Source organism: Mauremys mutica, chromosome 11 (assembly GCF_020497125.1).
Source record: "Mauremys mutica isolate MM-2020 ecotype Southern chromosome 11, ASM2049712v1, whole genome shotgun sequence".
NCBI classification, from domain to species: domain Eukaryota; kingdom Metazoa; phylum Chordata; order Testudines; family Geoemydidae; genus Mauremys; species Mauremys mutica.
This window is the reverse complement of record NC_059082.1, coordinates 26,114,033-26,130,631: the sequence shown is the minus strand read 5'-3', so window position 1 is coordinate 26,130,631 and position 16,599 is coordinate 26,114,033. Positions and strand designations below refer to the sequence as shown.

Sequence of the window (16,599 nt, the reverse complement as noted above, 5' to 3'; positions counted from 1 at the left end):
AAGCACTGGAATGGGTTACCTAGGGAGGTGGTGGAATCTCCTTCCTTAGAGGTTTTTAAGGTCAGGCTTGACAAAGCCCTGGCTGGGATGATTTAGTTGGGGATTGGTCCTGCTCTGAGCAGGGGGTTGGACTACATGACCTGCTGAGGTCCCTTCCAACCCTGATATTCTATGATTCCATTCCATGATTCTATAATTTAAAATTACAAAGCAGATTTGTCAAAAACTGAACAAGTTTGCTGGGGATTTATTTCCCTCCAACTTTGTTCAATTAAAAAAAAAAGATTTTTATTTTTAAAGAAGGCAAACTTAGTTAGATGAAGCTATGCTTAGAGGAAAGATCTGAATAGTGCTGTGAGGGCAAAACTTAACAGAAGGAATTTAAATATGACCAGAGAAAGTCACCACTGCAGAAAACAAACAAAGACATTTAATATTCTGACTAAGTTGTTGTACTTACCTGCATATCCTCCAGCTTGCTTTCCAAAGACTTTTTCACCAACAGCAGTTCCTTTCCCTCCTCCCCAGCATGTGCCAGGACATCTTCTAATTTTTGCTTTTCTTTCTACAATACAAAAGTTTGATAGATTCAGGAATGCTGATGTTGCTTTCTCTCTAATCTGCCTTCAGAAGAGCCACAAGCATAAAACTGCAAACACGTAAAAACATTTTCACTGGTTTCCTCTTGCCTTCCACATCAAGCTCCTCTTCAACACCTCCAGGACTCCACATTGCACTGCTTCCTGCCTACAACCTCCCATTTCCTCTTAAACTCACTCAGGCACATCACCAATGTGCCCATCTCCCACACTTCAGTGTTATTTTCATACTGTCATGTCAGCTGAAGCAGCCTCCGTGTACCTGTAGAAGAAGCTCCAGCCTGCTCTCTCCTTCAAGCCCACTGGTTTTGCATAGGTTTTACTGCACCAACAATGACTTTGCCTGCCTGCCTTCATCTCATCTTTCATCTTTTATTTTTGTGCACTGTACCCATCCAACGAACAGGAAGAAAACCACACAAGTTACACGTCTGGTTTTGTAACTTACCTCATATCTCTCTATTTTTTCCTTCATTGTATCTTCTTCCCCTTTCATATTATCAATCTGTTGATGGAGTTCCTTAATTTTGTTCTCTAGCTCTTTAATTGTTCTCTTCAATTGTTCATTTTGCTCAGCCAACTCCTTCACTCGATTTTCTGCACTATTTTGCATCTGTTCTGCAGTGTTTCTTTCACTGGCAAGGGCAACAGCATTCTAGTAAAAAAGATAACAGACAAAACCTCCATTTTTAAAGACAATGTAAAAATATGCAATTTGTTTCCAAACACAGGTCTCAGTCCATGTAATCCTGGATGAAAATTTTAAAGATGGAAATATTTTCTGATTCATATAGATAAAGGAACACTGCCAACTGGAGTTTTTGGCATTTTGGAGCAAAATCCATATTAGAGTTAAAAGTAAATTAGTTGTACCATCAGAAGATACACATGCAACCTATGCTCTCGGAAAACTTGCTTTTGAGCAAGTTTTGATTCAGAGAAGCACAGTTGCCTGTTTTATTACCATAAACTCCATTTTGAGAACCTCAGCATTCTGAGCGAGCCCAAACTCCCATCCATCTGTGACCTATAACAAGACAAGTATCAGAGGGGTAGCCGTGTTAGTCTGGTTCTGTAGAAGCAGCAAAGAATCCTGTGGCACCTTATAGACTAACAGACGTTTTGCAGCATGAGCTTTCGTGGGTGAATACCCACTTCTTCGGATGCAAGACTTCTTGCATCCGAAGAAGTGGGTATTCACCCACGAAAGCTCATGCTGCAAAACGTCTGTTAGTCTATAAGATGCCACAGGATTCTTTGCTGCTATAACAAGACAGTTTGCATCCAGATCCCTAGAGCTGAAAGGGTAATAACTCTTCTCCCACAACTAAATTCTGAAACCAAAGATACCATCCATACAAAACTGTGGATGTGTCAACCTGGAATATTCTATGAAAGATCAGATTTATGTGGGCCTCAAAGGTGCATTTGTATTACTTGCAGATCCATGAACCACAATACCCAAAGTTACCAGCTATGTAGGTAAAAGAGACCTCTTTTTGAAGGCATTATTACACTTTCAAATAATATCCTCTATATTTCAGCAGCCTTTTGTCTGTTATCTCATATTCTTACTTCAATACGTCCCATTTTAAGCCCTTAGGCACGTGTAATCTCTGCTTAAGTATATTTTAAAGTTACTATAAAAAAACCCTAGTAGATCTCAAGAGCAATGTGAGCCCTTGAGGAGTAAGTTTCTGTGTATTCAGGAGGAGTTTTAATCTGTTTAGCTATAAGTGAGTTGCTGTAGGTTATAAGTTTTACTGGTTAGGGCAGTGGTGTTGGGAATTTAGCTGCTGGGGTTTTGTTTTATTAACATATGTCGGGGTGCTTAAGGTTTTCAAACGGATGCTTTTTATATATTTGCTTAGAAACAAAAAAAATACAATGCATTAAAGACAAAATTATAATAAAACTACATCCGAGGTTTTCTCACATGACATGGTATTATACTGTGCATTCATAGTTTTTTTGGTAATGAGCTTGGTTGCAGCATTTGAATCTTTGCTTTGTATAGATCATATGACTTGTATAATATTTGTCCTACTGTTTATATATGGCTATGCAATGAATGTGTTACAGTTCAGAATCTAGAAACAGAAAGCTTACTTTAATACTATTTTGAAAACATGAATAAAAAGAGTTTAAAAGTAAATTAAATAAAGCTAACCTTGTGCAACTGATAAGGAATTGGGGTTTATTAACATTCAAAATTAAACTCAAGTTAACAAAAGAACAGAGAGTCAGAGACATAAGCCTACTGGTAGAGAGAAGAAACTAGTGTATTGAGGAGTCATGGAAATGGCAATGAGAAGAAGGAGATGGTGAGGAATGGTGTCATTGTTATCATTATATGTGGTGTGGCAGGTTGTGGAATGGAAGAATCATGTGACAGAACAATCCCGTAAAGATTTGATTCAAGTGAGCTTAACCATGTATGCAGCATACACATTTTTAAACACTTCAACTCATAGGGGTGACCCCCTAGGTTGACCTGATCTTTGGCCCTTTGCTTATGTTTCATTCAAAACTTCCACCAGGAACGTAAGGCTGCTTTGTGATAAAAGGTTTGGTTCTTGATCCTGGACATTTAGGCCCTAATCTTGCAAAGGAATCCATCAGCACAGATCCTTATTTCCAATACAAAATCCCATTGACTTTTGCTTTAGTAACTTTAAAAATATTTAAGCACGATATTGTGTATGGGATTATATTTACATTCATCTCAGAAATACAAAATGGATTATCCTGTGTAGGTTAAGTGAATTCTTTTGTAGATAAAGTGAAAAGAGGGGTGAATAGCTATTTTACAATGTTTTTGCTTTATCCGCAAAAAATAGAGATAAGCAGTAATTCATTTGTAAATTGAAACAAAGCCAATTGCTTTTTAAATGGAGATTACTCTCCAGGTGTAACAGGACAGATCAGCAACAAAGCTACACCGTGCTGTATGCTACTGGAAAAATCAACACAGAAGAAGAAGAAGAAGAAGAAGAAGAAAGGAGTACTGCAAACCTGATTCAAGTTATACAAGAGGCTCTTATTCTACAAAGGACCCTTCACTAATTGTTTTCTAGTAAGCAATAACAAAAATATGCAAATTACTCTGATAAAGCTGTAACTCAGAAATCGCTCAGACTGTCCATTTGGGTTAATGAACTCTTTATACAAAAATTGGCAACACCAGCAGGATGACAAGTTCTAGTCTTTTTGCAAGTACACAAAAAGGCAGTCAATTTTTCTGAACATACATACTAGTTAAAGAGCTTTGAAATGTATTTCTGCTGATGCTGTAACTTAACATATTTTTTGGTAATATCCTCTGTATTCATTTATTTTTGCTTTTTGTAATGCGGCATAGTTTTACTAATTAGCAGGCACTCTACTAGTGGCTCCTTTTTGTTTCATTTTTTCCGCCTTTTACTAGCTGAGTGAAAGAAGCTTAGGCATGCTGGGGAGTTCAGTGAATGGAATGTTGATTTGTCTGTTCTTTCTCATCCAACCGCCTACACACTGCTCCAGAGTTAGAGAACACAGAACAGAAGGCCCATACTGTACCTGAAGTATCCAGCACCTCATCTTGTGTGTTAGGGCTATTCTCTTGTCATATCAATATTTTTTTTCCCGCCCTGGAAGCATTGTTCATTTAGAGCACAGTAAGTACATCAACAGGAAGCACTGTATGTGAGGCAAAAGGAACTTTACCCATTAGAGTTAAAAATTAAGAAAGTTCAGCCCCGTCACAGAGGCTTAATTCAGTCATATCTCAGGATCTATTCTGACCTGCCTTTTGCTTTATGTATATTATGTATCACTCAAATTAAACCAAATTGGTATTCTCCCTTCTCTTCCACTGCATGTCTTCAGAAACTGGCCAAGGTTGAGGTCAAGCATGTCTAAAAGGGGAAACTTAAAAAGGAACCAACTCCACTGAACAAGTTCCAAGTATTTTCTTCTCCAACATTAGTTAAAATCTAGGGGGGGAGGAAAGGAGGGGGGAACGAGTGTGTAAGTAAAAGCTGGCTCAGGCAGCCTAAACTTGTGTGACAGCACGTAATCAGCAGCTCACCACAGGTCTCCAATGATTCTGGCTATGTTGCAGGGGTTATACTTTCACATAAATGAACTGTTCCTGAACAAATTCTCTGTAATGTATTACACCTAGCAACACAAGTAGCTGCAACAAGTTTGTTATCCCATCTTGGCTCCCCACCAGGTTTTGGTCCCAGCTCTGGAGTGGACAGTCACATGCCCACATAATCAAGCAGGTTTTGGTCATTGCCAAACTGCAGCCTGTGATCCATGTGCTCTAGTTCTCTTTGGCTGCTGGAAACCAGCAACAGGAAGTGGTCCTGAGAACAGGGCACCAATCATGTTTCCAAATCTTGCGCCACTGCCAAATACCATGAGACCTCAAGCCCACCCCAGAAGTCCCGTGGGAGCTGGAAATCTCTTGTCCTTTTTGCCCTCTCCCTTCATGAACAGCTTAGGACTCTCTTCTGATTGAATGAAATGAAAAACCAACAAAAAAAAACCCAGAGTAATTTTTTCTGCTGCTCTACTGTGGAAGTTGATTGGCTCCACTAACTTCAGGGGAGCCACATGCAGGGGACAGATAGGGAAGAGCTTGGGTAGCTCGCACTGCCATCTTCTTCAGAGAAGCTATGTGAGTGGAATGGGCAGTGAAATATAGGCCTGACAACCTGCGCAGCTGACAGTATCCTGAAAGAAGGGAAGGGGAAGCTAGGGGAGCCCACATGTAATGAATCCACGTGCTGCAAACAGACAGTTATTGAATCCAACGGAACTAGAACTCTGGTCCTTTGAATCCAAAAACCTCAAGACTCTGAAACAGGACAAAAGAAGCAGGACCTTCCATAGGCCAGTCACTAGAGGGCAATGTTACACACAAAGCTAGTATGTTACATGCACTGCTGCCTTTTCAGAGAGGACATAAAGGCAACGGCCTACCTAGTCCTAAGTGAAATCCCTGTAATAAAAAGCCAGGGGAAGAATTGAGAACTGCTGGACTAAATCACCTCTATGCTATCTGGTGACAAACACTGACTTTTTGAATGGTAATTACTGTATTTCACATTCTACAACTTGAGGATGGCAAATATAATACAAAGTTTAGGGCTCCATAGGCCTGTCTATGCAAACAAAAAGGTGCGTTTTTTCAGTTGAACACCAGGCTACAACATGGCCAGCTCAAACAATGTAAAAGGTGTAATGTGCTGTTCACAGAGGCATTTGGGGGGAGAGAGGGTCACACAACTGGAAAAAAAAAACCACACCTTTTTTCCCCTGTGTAGACAGTACAAATTAGTGATAAGTGTGCTGGGTATCGTGTCTACTGATATGTGGCCCTCCTCCCTAGAAGTGGCTGCATTTCAATGATGCTATATATAAATGGCCTGTGAAGCACTGTAAGGTCCTTCAAGATTAAAGGCACTAAATAACAACAACAATTAAATTAACGAACAGGATATTTCCCATCCAGAAAGCACCGAAAACTAAAGGCTCTATATATCAGTTTACTCACGAGTATAAGAAGTTAACCAGAGAGACAGGGTCACAAAAAGGGTCAGAACCAGAACTGTATGTTGAATTTGGAAAGTGAATAATCATTTATTTACCATAGAACCATTTTGTTTTCCCCAGGCTGTCTCTAACCCTTTGAAGAGTAACTATGAAAGTGTGAAAGCAGCAAAGAATCCTGTGGCACCTTATAGACTAACAGACGTTTTGCAGCATGAGCTTTCGTGGGTGAATACCCACTTCTTCAGATGCAAATGGTGGAAATTTCCAGGGGCAGGTTTATATATGCAAGCAAGAAGCAAGCTAGAGATAACGAGGTTAGTTCAATCAGGGAGGATGAGGCCCTCTTCTAGCAGTTGAGTGAAAACCAAGAGAGGAGAAACTGGTTCTGTAGTTGGCAAGCCATTCACAGTCTTTGTTTAATCCTGAGCTGATGGTGTCAAATTTGCAGATGAACTGGAGCTCAGCAGTTTCTCTTTGAAGTCTGGTCCTGAAGTTTTTTTGCTGCAGGACGGCCACCTTAAGATCTGCTATTGTGTGGCCAGGGAGGTTGAAGTGTTCTCCTACAGGTTTTTGTATATTGCCATTCCTAATATCTGATTTGTGTCCATTTATCCTTTTCCTTAGAGACTGTCCAGTTTGGCCGATGTACATAGCAGAGGGGCATTGCTGGCATATGATGGCATATATTACATTGGTGGACGTGCAGGTGAATGAACCGGTGATGGTGTGGCTGATCTGGTTAGGTCCTGTGATGGTGTCGCTGGTGTAGATATGTGGGCAGAGTTGGCATCGAGGTTTGTTGCATGGATTGGTTCCTGAGCTAGAGTTACTATGGTGCAGGGTGCAGTTACTGGTGAGAATGTGCTTCAGGTTGGCAGGTTGTCTGTGGGCGAGGACTGGCCTGCCACCCAAGGCCTGTGAAAGTGTGGGATCATTCTCCAAGATGGGTTGTAGATCCCTGATGATGCGCTGGAGGGGTTTTAGCTGGGGACTGTATGTGATGGCCAGTGGAGTCCTGTTGGTTTCTTTCTTGGGTTTGTCTTGCAGTAGGAGGCTTCTGGGTACACGTCTGGCTCTGTTGATCTGTCTCCTTATTTCCTCGTGCGGGTACTGTAGTTTTGAGAATGCTTGGTGGAGATTTTGTAGGTGTTGGTCTCTGTCTGTGGGGTTAGAGCAGATGCGGTTGTACCTCAGTGCTTGGCTGTAGACAATGGATCTTGTGGTGTGCCCGGGATGGAAGCTGGAGGCATGAAGGAAGGCATAGCGGTCGGTAGGTTTTCGGTATAGGGTGGTGTTGATGTGAACATCAATTATTTGCACCGTAGTGTCTAGGAAGTGGACCTCCCATGTAGATTGGTCCAGGCTGAGGTTGATGGTGGGGTGGAAGCTGTTGAAATCGTGGTGGAATTTTTCCAGAGTCTCCTTCCCATGGGTCCAGATGATGAAGATGTCATCAATGTAGCGTAGGTAGAGAAGGGGCGTGAGTGGACGGGAGCTGAGGAAGCGTTGTTCCAGGTCAGCCATAAAAATATTGGCATATTGTGGGGCCATGCGGGTGCCCATAGCGGTGCCACTGATCTGGAGATATATATTGTCATCAAATTTGAAATAGTTGTGTCTGAGGATAAAGGCACAGAGCTCAGCAACCAGTTGTGCTGTGGCATCATCAGGGATACTGTTCCTGACAGCTTGTATTCCATCAGCGTGTGGGATGTTGGTGTAGAGAGCCTCTACATCCATGGTGGCCAGGATGGTGTTTTCTGGAAGGTCACCAATGCATTGTAGTTTCCTCAGGAAATCAGTGGTGTCACGGAGATAGCTGGGAGTGCTGGTGGCATAGGGTCTGAGTAGAGAGTCCACGTATCCAGACAGTCCTTCAGTGAGAGTTCCAATGCCCGAGATGATGGGGCGTCCAGGATTTCCAGGTTTGTGGATTTTGGGCAGTAGATAGAATAGCCCTGGTCGGGGCTCTAAGGGTATGTTGATTTGTTCCGGTGTTAGTGTAGAGAGTGTCCTGAGTAGATGGTTCAGTTTCTTAGTGTATTCCTCAGTGGGATCTGAGGAAAGTGGCCTGTAGAATTTGGTGTTGGAGAGTTGGTCACATTAACACCACCCTATACCGAAAACCTACCGACCGCTATGCCTACCTTCATGCCTCCAGCTTCCATCCCGGGCACACCACAAGATCCATTGTCTACAGCCAAGCACTGAGGTACAACCGCATCTGCTCTAACCCCACAGACAGAGACCAACACCTACAAAATCTCCACCAAGCATTCTCAAAACTACAGTACCCGCACGAGGAAATAAGGAGACAGATCAACAGAGCCAGACGTGTACCCAGAAGCCTCCTACTGCAAGACAAACCCAAGAAAGAAACCAACAGGACTCCACTGGCCATCACATACAGTCCCCAGCTAAAACCCCTCCAGCGCATCATCAGGGATCTACAACCCATCTTGGAGAATGATCCCACACTTTCACAGGCCTTGGGTGGCAGGCCAGTCCTCGCCCACAGACAACCTGCCAACCTGAAGCACATTCTCACCAGTAACTGCACCCTGCACCACAGTAACTCTAGCTCAGGAACCAATCCATGCAACAAACCTCGATGCCAACTCTGCCCACATATCTACACCAGCGACACCATCACAGGACCTAACCAGATCAGCCACACCATCACCGGTTCATTCACCTGCACGTCCACCAATGTAATATATGCCATCATATGCCAGCAATGCCCCTCTGCTAGGTACATCGGCCAAACTGGACAGTCTCTAAGGAAAAGGATAAATGGACACAAATCAGATATTAGGAATGGCAATATACAAAAACCTGTAGGAGAACACTTCAACCTCCCTGGCCACACAATAGCAGATCTTAAGGTGGCCGTCCTGCAGCAAAAAAACTTCAGGACCAGACTTCAAAGAGAAACTGCTGAGCTCCAGTTCATCTGCAAATTTGACACCATCAGCTCAGGATTAAACAAAGACTGTGAATGGCTTGCCAACTACAGAACCAGTTTCTCCTCTCTTGGTTTTCACTCAACTGCTAGAAGAGGGCCTCATCCTCCCTGATTGAACTAACCTCGTTATCTCTAGCTTGCTTCTTGCTTGCATATATAAACCTGCCCCTGGAAATTTCCACCACTTGCATCTGAAGAAGTGGGTATTCACCCACGAAAGCTCATGCTGCAAAACGTCTGTTAGTCTATAAGGTGCCACAGGATTCTTTGCTGCTTTTACAGATCCAGACTAACACGGCTATCCCTCTGATACTATGAAAGTGTGATTATATATGTAAAAACATGCATGGCATTTAACAGGTATAGCTAGTTGGGTGAGATTCCTGAAGTCAAAGACTGGAATGAATGCATCCATATTTAGTATACAGAGTGACCTTTGTGGAACATTAAAGTAATGGTTGTGTTTTGTAATTAGCATATCTTAATTCTCAGATTGTAGTTTCTTTAAATATTCTAGCCATGTACATTCCACCCTTCTGTCTGCCCCCGCTTTTCTGTGTCATTGTGTTTTAAAAGTAAATGGTCACATCACAAAATGATGGGAAATAACAAAAATCTACCAGTTTGTTCACACTTGGCCGGGTGATAAATTGTAGGGCTTTGGCGGGACACTATCTTAGATGGACTGACGACTGATGAGACATTAAATCTGACAATTTCTGTATTGCTAAACCTCATTCCATGCTGCAGCCGGGTCAGATTTAAGTTCTGATCATCAGGACACTTGTTATTGATATAAATGAATTAATGCATATTCAAATACACACTCTAATTTGCATATTGTTAACCAGGACTGTCAAGCGATTAAAAAAATAATCGTGTGATTAATTGCACTGTTATACAATAATAGAATACCATTTATTTAAATATTTTTGGATGTTTTCTACATTTTCAAACATATTGATTTCAATTACAACATTAAATACAAAGTGTACAGTGCTCACTTTATATTATTATTTATTTTTTATTACAAGTATTTGCACTGTAAAAAAACAAAAGAAATAGTATTTCAATTCACCCAATACAAGTACTGTAGTGCAATCTCTGTATCATGAAAGTTGAATTTACAAATGTAGAATTATGTACAAAAATAACCCTGCATTCAAAAATAAAAATGTAAAACTTCAGAGCCTGCAGGTCCACTCAGTCCTATTTCTTGTTCAGCCAATCGCTCAGACAAACAAGTTTGTTTACATTTGCAGGACATAATGCTGCCCGCTTCTTGTTTACAATGTCAGCTGAAAGTGAGAACAGGCATTCTCATGGCACTGTTGTTTAGCTGGTGTCACAAGATATTTAGGTACCAAATGTGATAAAGGTTCATATGTCCATGAATGCTTCAACCACCATTCCAGAGGACACGTCTCCATGCTGATGACGGGTTCTGCTCGATAACAATCCAAAGAGGTGGACAGATGCATGTTCATTTTCATTATCTGAGTCAGATGCCACCAGCAAAATGTTGATTTTCTTTTTTGGTGGTTCGGGTTCTGTAGTTTCCGCATCGGAATGTTGCTCTTTTAAGACTTCTGAAAGCATGCTCCACATCTCATCCCTCTCAGATTTTGGAAGGCACTTCAGATTCTTAAACCTTGGGCCGAGTGCTGTAGCTATCTTTAGAAATCTCATATTGATACCTTCTTTGCGTTTTGTCAAATCTGCAGTGAAAGTGTTCTTAAAATGAACAACATGTGCTGGATAATCATCCGAGACTGCTATAACATGATTGCTATAACTGATATAACATAACTGCTACAACACATATAGCAGAATGCGGGTAAAACAAAACAGGAGACATACAATTCTCCCCCAAGGAGTTCAGTCACAAATTTAATTAATGCTTTTTTTTTTTTTTTTTTTAAACAAGCATCATCAGCATGGAAGCATGTCCTCTGGAATGGTTGCCGAAGCATCAGGGGGCATACGAATGTTTAACATATATGGCACGTAAATATCTTGTAATGCCAGCTACAAAAAATGCCATGCAAATGCCTGTTCTCACTATCTAGTGACACTGTAATAAATAAGAGGGCAGCATTATCTCCTATAAATGTAAACAATCCTGTTTGTCTTAGCGATTGGCTGAACAAGAAGTAAGACTGAGTTTACTTGTAGGATCTGAAGTTTTACATTGTTTTGTTTTTGAGTGCAGTTATGTAACCAAAAAAATAAAATAATAAAAATCTACATTTGTAAGTTGCACTTTTGACAAAGAGATTGCACTACAGTACTTGTATGAGGTGAACTGAAAAATACTATTTCTTTTATCAGAGGGATAGACGTGTTAGTCTGTATCCACAAAAACAATGAGGAGTCCAGTGGCACTTTCAAGACTAACAGATTTATTTGGGCATAAGCTTTCGTGGGTAAAAAACCCACTTCTTCAGATGCATTTGTTAGTCTTTAAGGTGCCACCGGATTCCTTGTTACTATTTCTTTTATCTTTTTTACAGTGCAAATATTTGTAATTAAAATAATATAGACTTTTATTTCAATTACAACACAGAATACAATATATATAAAAATGTTGAAAAACATCCAAAATATTAAATATATTTCAATTGGTATTCTATTGTTTAACAGTGCGATTAAAACTGCGATTAATCACAATTAATTTTTTAAATCACGATTTTTTTTTTGTTAATCGCATGAGTTAACTGCGATTAATTGACATCCCAAAAATGACTACTTATCAATGTGTCAGACAAAAATACCAGCCCTTTAGTTAGTCTCTCCCTACCTCCCTGCACTAAACTTGCTTTTCAAAAAGATGTACTTTAACAGACTGATACGTGTGTGTAAATGAATGTAGGTGTATAGACCAGTGTCTGTCCCCTTTATTCAGTGTAGCAAATCCATCCCGACAGTATTGCTACTTAAAATATGTTTCATACCACGAAGTGCATTACTGCTACACTCCTGTATCTTCTAATACTATATGAACCTAAATGGTACCAACACTGGATGCAGCCTTTCCACGGTGAAATTTCCCCACAGAGTGGTGCAGACTGATCCGGTTAGAGGTGGAGTGGGTCGAGAGGGTCAGCTACATCTCTCATTCTTTTTGACCTTGCTGATAAATTTACAAAACAGACTTAATGCTGGCTGCAGAGTAAGCGGGTTATCTTACCGGGAGATAAAAATCTATGTCTGGAACAGTATGCGCAGACACACACGGAGGCAGCAATAATTTACTGGGTCAAATTCTACTCTCTGTTACAGCACGGTAAATCCAGAGTACCTTCAAATCAGCTAGCAAGTTCTTAGTAAAAGCAAAGAGCTATTTACTGCTAGAATTATTTTTATTTCAATTAAAGATGCTAACATGGCGCCCTTTTTAGTTTCATGTATTGTTATTTGTTTGCTTGCATTTCTATTTGCTTTGTTTTCTTCCCACGACCATTTGTCTGGCTATGCCAAAAGAATGACAGGAAACATTAGATATGGGTTTAATCAGGCCACAACTTTATTATAAGATGTCTGGGACTAACCTGGCAATAAAATGTGCAGTGCAGGTGAAAACCCCCACAATTAACTGGGGGGAGTGCTTTTTTCAGCACCAACGCTCCCTCCACCCCCCACAACCAACCACCACCACCTTTCCGTTCATGTCCCTCCAGTAGAACCACTGCCGGGAACCTTCAATTCCAGCCAATTCCGAGGGTCGGGGGGTGGGAGGCCTTCCATCCGCCCCCCCTTCATCCAGATCCCTCCAGCAATTCCCTTGCCAGGACCTTACCAATTCCAGCCAATTCCAGGGGTTGGGGGGGGGGGGAGGGGTTTCCCACCAGCTCCCCCACTTTTCATCCAAGTGCCTCCAGCAATTCCCTTGCTGGAACCTTACCAACCACCCCCGCTCATAGGCGGGGTTAAGGTGGACTATAATGATGGGGGGTTGGCTCCCTGCTGTACTAATCAGAGGAGTCCACAACTGCCCCCAGCTTGCTCAATTATCAAGCACCTTTCCTTCATTCCTTTTCCAAGCCATTTATCCATTCTTTTGTGCCTTAATTTATGGAGTACCTGCCCTGAACATCCGCTATACAAATAAAGAGTTGCAACATATGGCCTATTGCCTGTCATGCTATGCATGAACAGAGCCCACCTGAACTGCTGCGAGGAAGGCGACACCCTCCCCCAGCATCTGGCCAATGTGGTGGTAAGGGAAAACTTCCTTCCCAGTCCCTCTTTAAGGGGGCGGCTAGCGAAACGCCCACAGCAGATATAGCTAATCACCCGACATATTTCTGACCTAAATAGGGAGGGAGGGTGGGTGCTGCCCAGCCTGTTTTGAGTGATGAGGGGAAGGTCCAGGCCCAGGCTGACCTTTTTAAACCCCTCATTTCCTAGGTGCTGAGTCATCCACCAGGCTGACTGCTTTTCCAGCAGTTTTACGTCTCCCCTCCTCCCCCGAGCCAGAAAGCATTGCCCTCTTCTCCAGGCCACCAAGCCAGCCAGCCAGTCCCTCTACCCACCAGTTTAAAGTACAGGACAGTGATTTGCCTGGCCTCATGCCTACTCCCTACATATCATTCAGTTCCTCTCCTTCCTAATTTCACCCTCACATCTTCCTCCATCCCTAACTGCTCCTCTTAATACCTACTTCCCTGTTACCCTTGCAAACCTTCCCTATTCACTTGCATCTTCTTCTCACTTAATACCTACTAACTAAGGATCTTTCCTGCTCTGAAAAACTATATTAGGAAGTCTCATGTTTCCAAGAGTCTACACGCCCCATCAGCAAAATCAGGCTGTAGGTATTGGTTAAAGAATCATAACCTGCTGGGGGAGAGGGTAGGTAAAGGAAGGGAGGGCAGTGGGTGTATCTGGGAAAAAGATACTAAGGAGAAAAGACTAAAGTAACAAAATGTAAGGGGCTTGTCTAGAGTAGGGAGATGTACATGGCTGTAACTACACTGATGTTGCCATACCCATGCAAACGCCTCACATAACCAACTAACTACATCTACATTCGATATAGTTACACTGGTGCACATATCCCCTAACACAGTGTTTCCCAAACTTGGGACGCCGCTTGTGTAGGGAAAGCCCCTGGTGGGCCGGGCCGGTTTGTTTACCTGCTGCATCCGCGGGTCCGGCTGATTGCGGCTCCCACTGGCCGCGGTTTGCTGCTCCAGGCCAATGGGAGCTGCCGGAAGCGACGGCCAGTACGTCCCTTGGCCCTCGCTGCTTCCAGCAGCTCCTATTGGCCTGGAGCAGTGAACCGCAGCCAGTGGGAGCCGCGATTGGCCAAACCTGCAGACGGGGCAGGTAAATAAACTGGCCTGGCCTGCCAGGGGCTTTCCCTACACAAGCAGCGTCCCAAGTTTGGGAAACACTGCCCTAAGAAAAGGAGTACAGAGAAATAAAAGGTTAGATTAAGACTCTGCTGATTGCTTTCTTTCTTTTACCAAATATCATTTAATTGCCAAATATAGCTACAGAGGATGAAATGTTTGGAGGCATTCATAAACATGCTAGTAAGTACTAGTCCACTATTAAAAAGTCAGAATTAAGAAAGGTTGCATCAGATGCTGCCTTTACTCTGGGCTTTTTTTTTTTTTTTTTTAAATTATCACTGGGGAATTTGTACCTTTTTGCTGAGTTGGGATTATCCAAACTCCCCAAGTATCAGAGGGGTAGCCGTGTTAGTCTGGTTCTGTAGAAGCAGCAAAGAATCCTGTGGCACCTTATAGACTAACAGACGTTTTGCAGCATGAGCTTTCGTGGGTGAATACCCACTTCTTCGGATGTAAGTAGTGGAAATTTCCAGGGGCGGGTTTATATATGCAAGCAAGAAGCAAGCTAGAGATAACGAGGTTAGTTCAATCAGGGAGGATGAGGCCCTGTTCTAGCAGTTGAGTGAAAACCAAGAGAGGAGAAACTGGTTCTGTAGTTGGCAAGCCATTCACAGTCTTTGTTTAATCCTGAGCTGATGGTGTCAAATTTGCAGATGAACTGGAGCTCAGCAGTTTCTCTTTGAAGTCTGGTCCTGAAGTTTTTTTGCTGCAGGATGGCCACCTTAAGATCTGCTATTGTGTGGCCAGGGAGGTTGAAGTGTTCTCCTACAGGTTTTTGTATATTGCCATTCCTAATATCTGATTTGTGTCCATTTATCCTTTTCCTTAGAGACTGTCCAGTTTGGCCGATGTACATAGCAGAGGGGCATTGCTGGCATATGATGGCATATATTACATTGGTGGATATGCAGGTGAATGAACCAGTGATGGTGTGGCTGATCTGGTTAGGTCCTGTGATGGTGTCGCTGGTGTAGATATGTGGGCAGAGTTGGCATCGAGGTTTGTTGCATGGATTGGTTCCTGAGTTAGAGTTACTATGGTGCAGGGTGCAGTTACTGGTGAGAATATGCTTCAGGTTGGCAGATTGTCTGTGGGCGAGGACTGGCCTGCCACCCAAGGCCTGTGAAAGTGTGGGATCATTGTCCAGGATGGGTTGTAGATCCCTGATGATGCGCTGGAGGGGTTTTAGCTGGGAACTGTATGTGATGGCCAGTGGAGTCCTGTTGGTTTCTTTCTTGGGTTTGTCTTGCAGTAGGAGGCTTCTGGGTACATGTCCGGTTCTGTTGATCTGTTTCCTTATTTCCTCATGCGGGTACTGTAGTTTTGAGAATGCTTGGTGGAGATTTTGTAGGTGTTGGTCTCTGTCTGTGGGGTCAGAGCAGATGCGGTTGTACCTCAGTGCTTGGCTGTAGACAATGGATCTTGTGGTGTGCCCGGGGTGGAAGCTGGAGGCATGAAGGTAGGCATAGCGGTCGGTAGGTTTTTGGTATAGGGTGGTGTTAATGTGACCATCAATTATTTGCACCGTAGTGTCTAGGAAGTGGACCTCACGTGTAGATTGGTCCAGGCTGAGGTTGATGGTGGGGTGGAAGCTGTTGAAATCGTGGTGGAATTTTGGCAATGGCTTGCCAACTACAGAACCAGTTTCTCCTCCCTTGGTTTTCACTCAACTGCTAGAACAGGGCCTCATCCTCCCTGATTGAACTAACCTCGTTATCTCTAGCTTGCTTCTTGCTTGCTTATATAAACCTGCCCCTGGAAATTTCCACTACTTGCATCCGAAGAAGTGGGTATTCACCCACGAAAGCTCATGCTGCAAAACGTCTGTTAGTCTATAAGGTGCCACAGGATTCTTTCCAAATTCCCCAGTGACAGTTAATTAACAAAACCCCTCCCCCTCCAAAAAAACCCACAAAACGGTAATAACTGGACCGTCCCATTAATTTAAAAGTATTAGGTAACAAGGGATTCTAAACTAATTTTTTTTCTTTACTGAAATCTATGGCTTTCTCAAGCTGCCCCAGTGGCTTTACTGACTTGCACTGTTCCCTATTTAAACAGCTTTTCATACACCTCCTATTTTCTGTTTTGTATTTGCTGTTTGTTTAAATACAATTTACTCAGTTTCCTC

At 42.5% G+C, this 16,599-nt stretch overlaps 1 protein-coding gene across 9 annotated transcripts in view; it reads right to left on the bottom strand.

Moving 5' to 3' along the window:
- CGNL1 (cingulin like 1) overlaps window positions 1–16,599 on the bottom strand; it is a 123,215-nt gene that overhangs the window by 41,080 nt on the left and 65,536 nt on the right. For all 9 annotated transcript variants that reach the window (XM_044980185.1, XM_044980186.1, XM_044980191.1 and 6 more), the window contains 2 exons: window positions 1,048–1,254; window positions 461–565 (listed from right to left, as the gene is read on the bottom strand). In XM_044980185.1, the coding sequence (XP_044836120.1) occupies window positions 461–565; window positions 1,048–1,254 (312 nt within the window). The remainder of the gene's footprint in view (window positions 1–460; window positions 566–1,047; window positions 1,255–16,599) is intronic.